General features: G+C 33.8%; 1 protein-coding gene across 1 annotated transcript in view; it reads right to left on the bottom strand.

Moving 5' to 3' along the window:
• Positions 1–3,912: 3,912 nt before the first annotated feature.
• Positions 3,913–13,729, bottom strand: part of ZBTB41 (zinc finger and BTB domain containing 41) — a 46,817-nt gene continuing 37,000 nt past the window's right edge. Inside the window, exon 10 of the mRNA XM_003792309.3 lies at positions 3,913–10,208. Within this exon, the coding sequence (XP_003792357.1) occupies positions 9,553–10,208 (656 nt within the window). The 3' untranslated portion in view covers positions 3,913–9,552. The remainder of the gene's footprint in view (positions 10,209–13,729) is intronic.

The following is a 13,729-nucleotide window of genomic DNA, read 5'->3' as shown; positions in this document are numbered from 1 at the left end:
CCTTAGTCTTGAAGAACTAACTGCACCTGGAAAAGGGTCTTACAAGTCACTGCCAATTCTCCTCAGCACCCAGCTCCTATGACTTCTCATAAGCAAGTGCAAGAGATGCTGTGGGAATAAACAGCTTATACACCAAAAGAAACAGCTTATACATCAAAAGAGTTTCCTCTTTGAAAATCTAAAGAGGATTGTAATGGTGTTACACCAAAAGGATAAATCATAAGGATCAGGACAAATTTATTGTTATGGGTGCACTTTACCCATTTAATACTTTGGCTCAAGTACTTAAGAATGCCTTTAGTAGTTTCCTAGTTGCACTAGTCGAGAGCTGGACTTAATATAGGTTAATAGAAAGGTCAAAATACTGGAACCTACCTGGATTTCCAGTGTAAGGAATCCAAAGGCTGGGGAAGATGCAAAAGTTGGAGAACATCTATATGTGTATACTAATTAGCCAAGCCACTCCTAAACATACATGTCCCCCTAAACCTCCCTTTACCAAGGTATTGAGCAATGCACACATAAGGAGGCCTCCAGCATTGTTGTAAAGACAGGTGACTCTTCTTAATAGGCCAGAAATAGTGGTAGAGGACGCTGTGATGAAATTAAGTTCTCTGATCTCCACAAGACCCCCAAATGTTTAAGGCTGGTTGACATTTAAAAGACAAAGTGGTACAGTACTTAACCACAATTTACCAGGGACTGAAGGGTAATTACAGGCAGAGATTTGTGGCAATGACTAATTGCTCAAAGGTCCCTAGAAATAAGATGAGCAGTATCCTGTAGAAAAATACTACATCTGCAAAGCAGAAAGTAACTGAAGCCAGTGTTGTGGTGATTCATAGCCTCTTGCTTGGTTCCCAGACTTAAACCAGTTCACAGACCCAAAGCTCTTTGACTAAAGGTAAGTCTTGCCCTTATGAGACAGGACCCTACAACATGAATACAATTATGTATGATAAATCTTCATCCCAAGTTTCCCCAGAAAGAACTCTAGCCATTTACTAATGTGTGACAGTGGCTTGGAATCAAGGGAATAACTGGAGCTCTCAGGGGTCATTAGATAATGGCTCTGACTTTCTGCTACACTTCCAAAACCTAAAATGCCATTGCAAACCAGCAGTCATAGTGGGAGCTTCTAAAAAACAGGTGGCAGATAGCATGTAGGGTCTGAAACTGTCTCACAGAGTGTCCACTGGATCCTCCCAGTTCAGAATACAAAATGGAAATGCTTACTGACTACCTGGTTCATCTCCGATCCAAAGAGTTGAGTATATTATGATAGAAAGGGCCAAGTGGAAGCCCTTGAAAATGCTCCTATCCTCACCCCTCTGATTCAGAAATTACTTTGAAGACTTGAGAGATGTTGGGATAGTGATTATAACCATATGCCCACTTACCTTGCTTATCTTGTTAGTGAGAAAGCCAGATGGATGCTGGAGAATGACAATCGATTATACCAATCAGGTGATAATGCCAATTACTACTGCAGTTTCAGATGTATTATCTTTATACACAAATCAACACATCCACATCTTTGCCAACTGGTTTGCAGCTACTGACCAAGCAAATCCATTTTTCTTGTTTTTGCCCTTTATTCTGGTATGGAAAAACTGAAGCAGTTTCTACTTATGTGGTGGGACAATACTATAGCATTACTTTCTTGCCTGCATTGTAATATTGTCCAGGAAGACGTGGATCTTCCAGGTAGTTCTCAAAATATCAAATTGGTCCATTATATTGATGAAATTTTCTAATTAAACCTGATGAGAAAGACGTATTTGTCAAGTGTGAGTGAGGGTCTGAGATTTTACCCCACTTGTAAGCTAAGAAGTTAGCTTGCCAGTTTCATAAATGCTAGCAGAAGATATTATAGTCCTAGGGTAGAGACAAGACTTGATTACTCAGAAAAACAGCAACCAGAGTTGTCAGCTTGTCCATTCGTACTGATTCCTCCTGATCCCCAAGTCTCATGGGGGCACTGCAAAGGGCCTGTGATGGATGCCTACCTGTACACACTGTAGGTGGCACTACAGCAGAACAATGATCTGGAGATTTGACTTTTTTTTTTTTTTTTTTTTTTTTTTGTAGATTTGACTGCTTTTATAGTACTGGGCAAAGAGACAAGGAGATACCACATCATCCTTCAAGACTGCTCTTTGCAAACAATCCTGAGAAATGGCTGGGTGAAAATAGTCAGAACTCTGCCTTCTCGGCATAGCCAATAAGAGTGTTTACTGGTCTGGTTGGACTCAGTGGTTAGAGTGCTGGCCCTGTACACCAGGAGTGGCAAGTTCTACCCTGGTCTGGGCCCGTTTAACAATAAATAAATAAATAAATAAATAACCAGTGTGTAGGTCTGCTCTGGGATCATGGTGCGTCCCAACAGTAACCAACACTCTAGGTGTCAGTAATAAAATAAATGTAAGCCAGATGGTAGGAAATAACCTGTAACAAAAGTTCAGGGTTCTGTCAAATCAATATAAAGTGTTTAGGGATTCAATGGTCTGAGACACCTTAGGGGCACCATTTGGAATGCCTCTTTTTAGATTTTGGAGCAAATGCATACCTTAGTAGCATATATCTCATCAATTCATTTATCTGGTAAACTGTAAGACTGACTTCTGAGTGGGGCTGGAAGTAAGACCTCTGCAGCAGGCTGAACAACAGAGAGCTGGCCTGAGAACTCATGCGACATGGCCCCAAAGACTCATGTTTATGACAATCAGACACTGGGCAGCTCTGGCAAGTTTTGATAAAAACATCACAGCACTAAATTCCAGGTGTGAACATGAGGTTATGCCTTCCTCTATAGGTATGCGATCCACCATTTGAAAAGCAGATCCTAGTTTTGCTATTGGGTTACCGTAAAAACTGAATGCCTAATCATAGTATGATAAGTGACTAAGAGATTCAAACTGCCCAGTCACCTAAACCAAGGATCAGCAAACTATGATCTGAGGGTAAATCTCATCCATTAAATGCTTTTGTAAATATAGTTTTATTGAAACAGTCATGCCCATTTATTTACACATTGTCTATGACTGTTTTCATACTACAACAGCAGAATATTCATGACAGAAATCATACGGCCTGCATAGCCTAAAATATTTAGTGTCTGGCCCTTCACAAAGAAGTTTACTGAACTAAGATCTAATCTAAAGACCATAAAATTGAATGTGACAAGCAACATTCCACTATTACAAGCCAGCTATAATATTTTCTCCTACTCCTTCACTGCCTCGTTCTCAAACTACATCTAGGAAAATTTGGGTATTGTCTCATGGTGATTTCACGGAGGAAGAAAAAAGCCTGGCTTATTGACAGACCTGTACAGTAGGTCAGATGTGAACAGAACTGCACTACAACCTTCCCTTAAAGGTGGATGGGAAATGCTCTCAGCAAGAATCTTGGAAGATACATCTGGTAGTTCATTTCACAAGGAAGAATACGTGGCTTAAGGTAAAACTCTATGCTGATTAATGGGCAATGGTTAACAGGTTGGCCAGTCAGTCAAAACTTTGGAAAAAACAAAATGGAAATCTGGTGACAGGTTGGTCTGGAGAGAAGGTATATAAAAGGGTGTCTCAAAACAAGTTTAGGAATCAAAAATTTTATACAGGATAACATTTCATTAATAAATTTTATCATACTTCAGACTTGATAGTCATCATTAATATTTGAATTTATATTAATCAAAATCCACAGGTTTGTTTATACATTTACTATATAAAGTATTTAAAATATGCTTATGAAATAGCTTATGAAAAATAAATTTTTAAAAAATGTGCCCCAAGTTACTTGTTTTTTCATCTGTTCAACATCTTTGCATTCAATATTTATGGAGTCCATGCAGAATACTGCTCCCATTCTGTGAAAATGTAATTCAATAAAACCTAGATAGGCTCTGTTAGGATCAAAGAACTTTATATTTATTTTAAATATCAAAATAACACAAAGAACTAGTTCAATATACAATACACTTCCTATTCTTCACAGAGAACTGTATTTTTCTATAAAGACATTTTACTTAAGAAACATGAGACAACCAAAATATCTATAAAACTCACAAGGTACTTTACACACAGTTGACAATAATGAATTCGTTATTTTAGATTTTTCTTTGTACTTGTTTTAAACAGTATCCTTAATTAAAAACCAAAATTATGATTTGAGACTGAAAACAAATTCAAACGCATTTCTACTTTAATGTACATCATAATTCCCCTTAATCAGAACATTTACTACACACATGGAGTAGCAAAATGCCCAACTTTGTATCACTTTTTGGCAGCCCCACTCATCAACTGTAATATAGGTTTATGTATAGGGATACGAAGAGTCTGATTGTTGGAAGGAATAAAAATGTTATAATTATACCACAGCACACATTGTCCAACTTTAATGCAAGCAGAAATACCAAGCAAAGAGGTGCAATAACAATTAGGTGTGTACATGCTCTTTATTAAATAAATGTTTTAGAATTTCCAACAGCAATGTGAGTACTGATATTACCTGTCTTTAAGAATTTGGGGGGGGGGGAGAGGTTTTATTCTTTTTATAACCTCTATTCTCTGAACATAATCCATAATTTCTCTTTATATATCTGGCTGCAAAGGCTAAATTTAAGTTGTTTCGGGCTCTTTCAAGAATCACAGACTTAAGAACAATACACAGCAAGTTGGTACCTGAAGAGTAAGCAAAACATAAGCACTCTTCTCTACCAAAACCTTCTTCCTCACATCTTCCACATAACTTAATCCTGTTATTTCTATCACATTAATGCTGGAGAGTAGGAAGCATGTTAATATCATGAGAGGAAAGTATCTTAAGTCAAAATAATTTCAGAGAAAATAAAGAGGGCATACCCCAAGAAAAATAAGACAGCCCATAGCATGAGAAATGTGCAAAAGGGCAGGGTCTAAAGAAGTAATGTCTAGTTCCTAGAAATTGTTTAGAAAATTATTCTCACACTATCCATTATTCACTCTAACAGCAAGAAACACTGACCACAACACTGCTTAAAGTTTTAGAAACGCTACTTGTCCCTTACTGAAGAATAGAGTTTTAGTCTTTTTCAATTTGGCACTGAATCTTACAATATCCAAATACAACTTTGTCTGAAAGTCCTAATTTTCCTGAGTCCATCAACTCAAGTTATAGTAATATATTGGTTGGGATGTTGCTGCTCCTAATGAGAAACTCACCTCGAACCATCACCTCTTGTTCAGTTTTAGGCAAACTGAAAAAAGAAGTCATTCAGTGCAGAACTGTGTGGTTATGGTTACGTAACTCTTTATTTACAAAAGAGAGACAGAGAGACAGAGATGCAGATACACTCCTCTTATTTTGTCAGATTCTTCTACTAATCATCTAGAGACAGGCCCAGGAGTGGCTTCACAGTAACTATAAAGGCCACAATAGAGATTTTTAAAATTATAAATAAAAACAAATGTTCACACTAGTACTTAGTGCCCATTTGCCATTACAAACATAAAGAAACCTAAAAAAAAGTTGCCCTACCAGCAGGCAACACAAACATAAGATCCATTAAAAAAAATTACTAACTAGTATAATCTAGCCAGCAGAATCAACTCTAACCAAATACAACACATTTGAAAGGCACAAAGCATTCAATTCAGAAAAGACTGGCTATGAAAGGACACTAAGAGCTAATGCTCAAATCTGTCAAATTTGACTTTTCATCAATGATACATAGAGTGAGATGGCTGGAAGGAAATTCAAACTTACGTATAAATATACCAGTTTAATTGTATTTTTAATGTGTTTGCAATTATAGAGTAAAAAGTAATGAATGATAATAATTACTTATTAGCCCTTAAAAAATACTTTATTAGTTACACTACAAAGATGTTTAGATACTTTTGAAGTCTAATAGAAAATTATTAGTGTACCTGTCTCATGACCTACTGTCACTTAAAAGGAAGTCATTTATTTAATAAAGCACCAATTAAAAACCCTATTTTTGCTACTCTTTTCTTCCAGCAATAAATGTTTAAATTATTTAAATGTATGCAAAGACCACTACCTTTACAGTTGTTGTTTAAATCTTGCTGGTACAAGACCAAACCCTAACCTTAAATGGTATTTTAGGCTGCAAAAAATAGGTGGGGTTTCTTACAAAAATAATCTCAACTTGACTTAAAAAAATTTCTAAGGCAAAAATTATTTTGATAGTGTAGTGTAAAAAATAAGCTTATTATTTAGCATTTAATAGTGTTCACTAAAAGATATTAATTCATTAAATTGAGGAAAACTGAGTACTCTTACTTGTTATTGGTTTATCAGTATGATTATTCCCAGAGTATTCTGCTCTTATTTTTATACATAGAAACACAAACACTTAATTCTTAATCTCAGTATTCAAGCTAACAATTCTTTTTAAAAAATCCATTATTCTAGGACTTCAACTGTGCTTCTTTGGACAAATATTTATTCAAACAACAAAGATTTTAAATTCTTTTAAACTATTTAATACCTACTAAAAATCTTTGGTGCATGTAAGTCAAAACAGATTAACAAATTTCTGCACTTGATAGATTATTCAATTTCTAGATTAAGTGCTAACTGCTATCTGCTAAAAAAATTAATTTAAAACAATAAATTATGTTCATAAAATTAAAAAAATCTGAATGAGGCTAAACTTAGTTGCAAGATTCAAAATTTTTAAGTGTAGTTACAAAACAAATGGATTTTAGAGTTATAGAGTATTTGTCCCAAATACTCTAAATCAAATATAAGAGTTCGACTGAAAAGAGTAGGCCTCACTTTATACTTGTGTCAACTTCAAAAGCTTATATACATTCAGTTTGCCCAAATCCATGAGGTTTTCACAATTTTAAAATTTCTTGTAGATTCAGAAATTAAGAGGCAGCAGGGTAGTTTTGTTTTGTTTTTGTTCACCCACTGAGACTATTTCTTCATAAGAATTACACTACCTACTTCTCAGACTGGGTTAAGGTTAAATGAAAGAATGTAGTGCCTGGCACACAATAAGCATTCATTAATGCTAGCTTTCTTCTTTCTCTACTTAGAGCTCTGCCACTCATGGACCACAGGAGCTTAAGTGAGTCCTTTTATCTTAACCTCAGATTCTTTTCTCTAAAATGGGAATACAGCATATCCTTTCTATTTCAGAACTGACTTTAAGGTTCAAATGAAATAACATGTGAAAGCATTTCATGAAATAGTCAGTCACTACTCAAATTTACCTACAACAGTAACTAAATTATATAATTATACTTCATCTTACATAAAGAGAAGTATTCCAGAAAAATTCTATGTAAACCAGTTTGTACAATTAAATCACATATACCTAAAGTATTAGGACATTATTATTAAAAGAATCCTAAAGTAAATTATCATCAAAAAAGCAAAGTATTCTTTTCAATGTGAAAATGCGATATCCTCTTTTTCGGCCGCCAAATGTATAATACATCATACTTACACATGTGTGGGTGTATATATATATATACACACACACACCATTTGCCCCTTTATTAAGTCCAGACTTTTCTACATTAACTTATATATAAGACAGGGTACACTTTTAGGTATGATTTCTTTTTATGACAGTAAAATTTTTAGTCACAATCTTAGTCTATGATAAAAATCATAAAGATATGCATTTTTAAAAGTTGATCTGAAAGACTAAACAGACTAACAGTACCTCATATGGTCAAGCTCAATCATTTAAGTACCCCAGATATAACATTTCCACACAAAGTAAATAAGAGTGCTTTAAAAAAAAAAGAACATAGTAATTATGTCTATTGGTTTTAAGATAATTACAACCAAACCTTGATAAATGAGGCAAAACTCAGGTTGGTTTTATTATTTATATGAGTTACTTTGGTTTACTGCCTTAATTCTCAACATTTTTTCATTTTATTTTATCTTTGCCTAGTATGGCAAATGTTCCTGTCAAGTACCTTCATTTCTTAAGTGCTTCAGCAAATAGTTTCCCCTCATTACTAACGGCTTAAATTTTATTCACCTAAAACTTTATTATTTTATTTGTGATTCTTTTTTCACAAGGGCCAGGCCAGACTTTATAGTTTATACACACACACACAAAAAAAAGTGCTTTAAGCAATAAGAAGTGTAAACAAAACTGAAAAAGAAAACTTTTAAAATGATTTTAAGTAGCAAGTCTATATACAAATGACATGCTAATAATAAATCAACCCTGCCTAATCTAATCCTCAAGCAACTCTACTAGGAAACATCTTAGTTAAGTTAAAATTGACTTGAAAATATATGGAAAGTGCATGTCTTTAAAGGTATCTAATTCTTCTGACTGACTTTTTTCCTCAATTAGTTTTAATCAATGAGGTTTTGCTGTAACTGCTATTTCTTTTCACCCAGTCCCCAACTTTTGTCTTGTACAAAAATATAAATCAAGGATAATTACTCCCATTAGGCATATGTTAAAGCAAAAGTACACATCTAGAGTGCATGTAAATCTGCATACAAGTAGTGGTTCCATTTAATTCAACAGCATTAAGTTAAACTAGACACACATTTTATAATTTGTTTGGCACCTTTTCTAACAATTATATATGAATTATCTCACTAAGCTCTGTTTTCCAGAGTTTCTATTAGCCAAAGTGAAAGAAATCAAAAATAGCATGTTTAATCAAATTTCATTAGTTTTAATTACCCCTTCCTTAGTGAGATGAAGATAAATGCCATGAAATATTGTTAATGTTTCTGAAAGAAATGGCAAACCATTAGAGGTACAATTACCTTGAAATATGTCTAGACAAAACAGTCATAGTTTTCTTTTAAAATATTTTTAAATTCTATGATTTAATACCTAGACCTTTTGTCTTTCTTATTCAGAATGACTGAAATATATGCCAATTATTATCTATATAATTATTTTAATCCTACATTTAACAAGATAAACTTACATTACTTATCTTTCTGGCTTTGAATTTATCAAAAATCCATAGAATAATGATAATCTAAAATTATGGACAGATGGAAAGACAAAGTAGAAATAACTAAAGACTTTCTTATAAATTCAAATTACCAATTTTGATTTTAAAAATCTAGATAAAATAAAATCTTAAATTAGAATAAGAACAGGTGCAATCATCAGTATATTCTGACAGTGCCTTCTTAAAGGGTATATGGGCCTTAATGTTGTTTGTAAGATAGGAAAGGGAAAAGAGACAAATGCCACTAAAGAAGAACAAACATATCCACTGATAATTAAAAAATAAAAACATAATGTCAGCAGTTACTAATTCTGAAAAGTTTGAGAATCCATTAAAAATTAGCACTAAATAACCTTTTAAAATCATAAAAATGCTCACTTCAAATATTATGTCAGAAAGTGTATCCAAATATTCATATGTTCAGTAAACAGAAGAAATACATAGTTTTCTTGATTTAAAATTATTCTAAGGACTTGAGAAACTAGAGAAAATGAAAAAATAGCAGCCCTACTAATTTAAAAGCCATTAGCTTTTGGCTATCATTAGCACGTAACCATGAAAAAGTCTGTGGAATGTTTAGATTGACTCATGAATGATGCTCACTGGTAGGAATATTTTGGACACCAGTAGTGTGATCAAGGCCCAGTAACGTTCCAAGGTAGGACTGTTCTCTAGGGTCCAGCATGTGTTCAGGCCGGACTGGATGAACTATGTTTGCAGGCTGAGGAGTGAGAGTGTATTTTTCCAGAAAAGCTAAATCAGCTGCCCGTGGATAATCGGTTGACTGTTGCTGTGGTGGCAAGATCTCATGAGAAGACGGAGGGAGTGTGGTAGTGTGACGAACCAGATCACTGGGAGTGTCAGGCATCTGAACCGGAACCAATGTTACTGGGACACACACTTCAGTAGACACGTTCTGTAACATAGTCTTGGCTTCTGATTGATAAACTTTGGGCTGGTCCATATATTGTTTTGTTTCTGTTTGAAAGATTTTATCATCAGATGAGTACTCTACTGGCAAAGACACAAGTTTTTCCTCAGAAGTACTAAGAGGATCATCAGGAGATTTTATCTCATGAACATGGTCAATGTGGTATTTCAGCTTGTCCTTCCGCTTAAATGTTGCATTACAGTGCTGACAGTTGAAAGGTCGGGCATCAGAATGAATAACCAGGTGTTTTGTTAATGTTTTCTTAATTCTAAAAGACTGATTGCAAATTTGACATTTGTATGGTTTTTCACCTGTATGAACAAGAATGAAATGAAATGTAAAATGTACTCACTTATAAGATAATGATTTTAAGTAGCAAATTTTCCATGCAAATAAGTGTAAGAACTTCTCAATAGCATTTACATTACATGCTACCACAAAAGGGAGACAGTAAATAGGTAAAAAGAATGAGCGTAAACATTTGAATTCCAGCTGTATTGCTTTACTAGTCAAACCTTGAGCAAGCTCTCTAACTTGTAAGCCTACTTTCCTTACCTGTAATATGACATAACAATGGTACCTAGTTCATAAAGTTGAATGGCCTGAGTAAGAAGAAAGTGAACTAATTTAGCACTGTATCTGGTACATTGTAAGTGATTAAGAAACATAAGTTAACATCATTATTATTATTACTGATTTTTATTCCCACTATAGTCCTCAAAAAGGTTTGTTAAATAAACATTTGATTTCCTTCTACCCAATGAGGATTTAAAAAAAAAAAATAGGAATTCTGATTGGCATGGTTCTTTGGATAAGAATGACTATCTCCAGCCTGAGGTCTAAATAATGAGAGTTGATCAGTGGAAAGAATAAGAAGTTGGAACAGTTTTCAATTCTTTGTAAGGCAGGTTCTCACATTGTATATTGAAGAAGTTCTTTTTATATAAAACATTATAAATTACTACGTTAGCCAGTGTAGTAGGCAAAATAATGGCTGCAGAAAGACATACACACTCTAATCCCTGAAATCTGTAAATAAGTTTCCTTACAAGATAAAAGAGGCTCTGAAGATATAATTAAGACTTTGAAATGAGGAAACTTAACAAAAGGACTGTCAAGGTGGCATCTTAAAAAATAGCTAATAACTAAAGGAAAATGGATCACAGAGATGTGACTAAGACATGAGACCTCGACCACAAATTGCTGGATTTGACAATGGAAGAAGGAAGCTAGGACTCAAGCAACGTTGTGGCCACTGGAAACTGTGAAAAGTTCTCAGTTTACAAGATGCAAGAAAACTAGAATCTTGGTCCTGGTGCTGCAACTCCAAGAATTAAATTCTGCCATTTACTGGAATGAATAGGCAGTAAGTTCTTCCCTAGAGCCCTCAGAAAAGAATATAGCCCTATCAATACCTCAGTCTCAGCCTGGGGTCAGACTTCTGACTCAGAGAACTGTAAGATAATAAATCTGTATTCTTCAAGCCACTACATTTGTGGTAATTTGTTATATCAGCAATAGAAAACTAATATACCTAGACATAATAATATGGCAATACACACAAAGTACATTTTAAAACCAAATGAGGTTATGTATTAATTGTTTCGTGGGTTTAGTGAGATCATTAATGTTTCTCTATTTAAGACATCATCAAATCTCATATTTGAGAAATACAAATATCAAATAGTTAAGACATCATCAAATCTGGTATTTGAGAAAATAAAGAGATAATTACATTTTCAAGTTGAAATACAAATATCAAATAGTTATTTGTTAATTATTTTGTAGCCAATGGATCTTTCAAATGCTACTGACAGAAAATATAGAGACTGGGATTTTAAGTACCTGGTACTATTAGATTTCTACTTATTTCTGGACTAATATCATTACTGATATAAGCCAAAAAGAAGTGGGACAAAAGTAATATATTATATAAGGGATTAATGTTTCTGAAATAAAAAGTATTTTTAACTGTGTACAGAACACATAGCATCTGACATATGACTTTACAAATGAACACCCAGAATGAGAGATAATATGAAAAAGCTCAAAGAAGAGTGTTTTGAGGGGAAAAAAATTTATACTTCCAAAATGCAAGAACTATAAAATTCTTTCTATAAACCCTGGCATCAATACTTGTCATGCAAAGAGCATTTTATGATAGCTTTCAAAAATAAAAACACTATCACGGCATTTCTAAAACCACAAAGAAGTACAGTTTATTTTTAAAGGGACAAGTATTGATGGTAAGTGTTCTTCTTTGGCATAGCACTAGTCATGTTTGTCTCTGAGCATCTTCATAAAAAAGATTTTATAACTGGATAGATTTTTTTTAACTTAAGAGTCATAGTCCATCTATTCTAGTGTGCAGCAAATGTTTTTTAGAAAATTAGGACTGAGATAGGCATATCATATTCCTATGATAAGTTTCTATTATCACTTTAAAATGTCATTTTCAATAGAAAAATAAATTTACGTTCATAAAACAACAAAAATTCACGAAGGAAATGTTGATATCATTAAATACACAAACAAATGTAGAGTGCTTAAAGATACACAATACTATGAACTTGATCAGAAAAGGAACACAGACTAAAGCAACATACTTTTTGGAGTAAAGTTATCTATTTAACAATAATTAAACAGAAATTGAGTGCATTTCCTATAAATCATCCCTTTCATGACCTACAAAAAAGAGCCTCTTAAGACTAGGAGGAAGTAAAATAAACTCAAAGAAAAGCAAACTTTTCTTAGCTAAAATAATAATAACCTATGAGCCTTTAACTAAAACGGTCCACAGGATTAGTTTTTACATGTTAAAAACTGGCATGAGAAACATGTACCTTGAAGGACTTTTATTTCAGACTTGATTAAGCAGTTTATATCATACTATGTCTTTTGTTGTTGAGAGGTGGAAGGATAAAATATTTTTTTAAAAACTCAAAAACTAATCAACTCTTTACAAGCAACAAAACACAACTAAGGTAGCCAAAACCTAAAAGGACAAAATCCTGCAGACACAAGAAGGTATGGAGGTGCTTTCTTCTCTCCTCAGCGCACTTTTAGATTCAGAATACGGGGAAAGAGAGACCAAGCTTCAGCCCAAAACTTGAGGAAATCTCTTTTTTTTTTTTTTTATTAAATGATAGCTGTATACATTAATGCAAACATGGGGTACAGTGTAGTGTTTTCATATACATTTTGAAATACTTTCATCAAGCTGGTTCACATAAATTTCATGTCGTTTGCTTAGTCATTGTGTTAAAACATTTATATTCTAGTTCTAGAAAAGTTCACTTGTACCCTTCCTTGTTAGACAGATATATAGGTGATCTTTCCGGTCACCCTCCCACGAAATCTCATTTGAATAAGACTACCTAGCATTTGAGGTGTCAGGAGCCAGGAAAGGAAGAAACAGCAGAGGAAATAAACCAAAATATCTATATTTGTCAAATCATAAAATGAACATTGCTAGAAACCAGTGGTTTGCAGGCTGAAGAGCCAATAGATTTTTCAGCAATCTCAAGGGTACTGAAGAGGCAGAGACTAGGGTGCAGGTCTCATCAAAGTGGGAAACTCTGATAAAAATATCACACTGCCAGTTGAAATGCCAGAATGATGATGGACTGAACTAGGAGAAAAGTATATCAGATATAGTCCAGAAATACTTCAATGTCATCATATATTCTATCTCTTTAATTAAATATATCTAGGACAGAACCCATCTTCAAGAGCTCTGTAGTTTTTCATTCATGAAATCTAAATTTCAATACATACTGACCAGCTCTGTAAAGAAATAGTACCAAATGATCAAATGCCAAGAGAATGGGGA

This window comes from Otolemur garnettii, unplaced genomic scaffold (genome assembly GCF_000181295.1).
Source record: "Otolemur garnettii isolate 467f Iridium unplaced genomic scaffold, OtoGar3 scaffold00055, whole genome shotgun sequence".
Classification (NCBI taxonomy): Eukaryota; Metazoa; Chordata; class Mammalia; order Primates; family Galagidae; genus Otolemur; species Otolemur garnettii.
The sequence above is the reverse complement of the archived record's forward strand: the minus strand, read 5'-3'. Positions and strand labels throughout refer to the sequence as shown.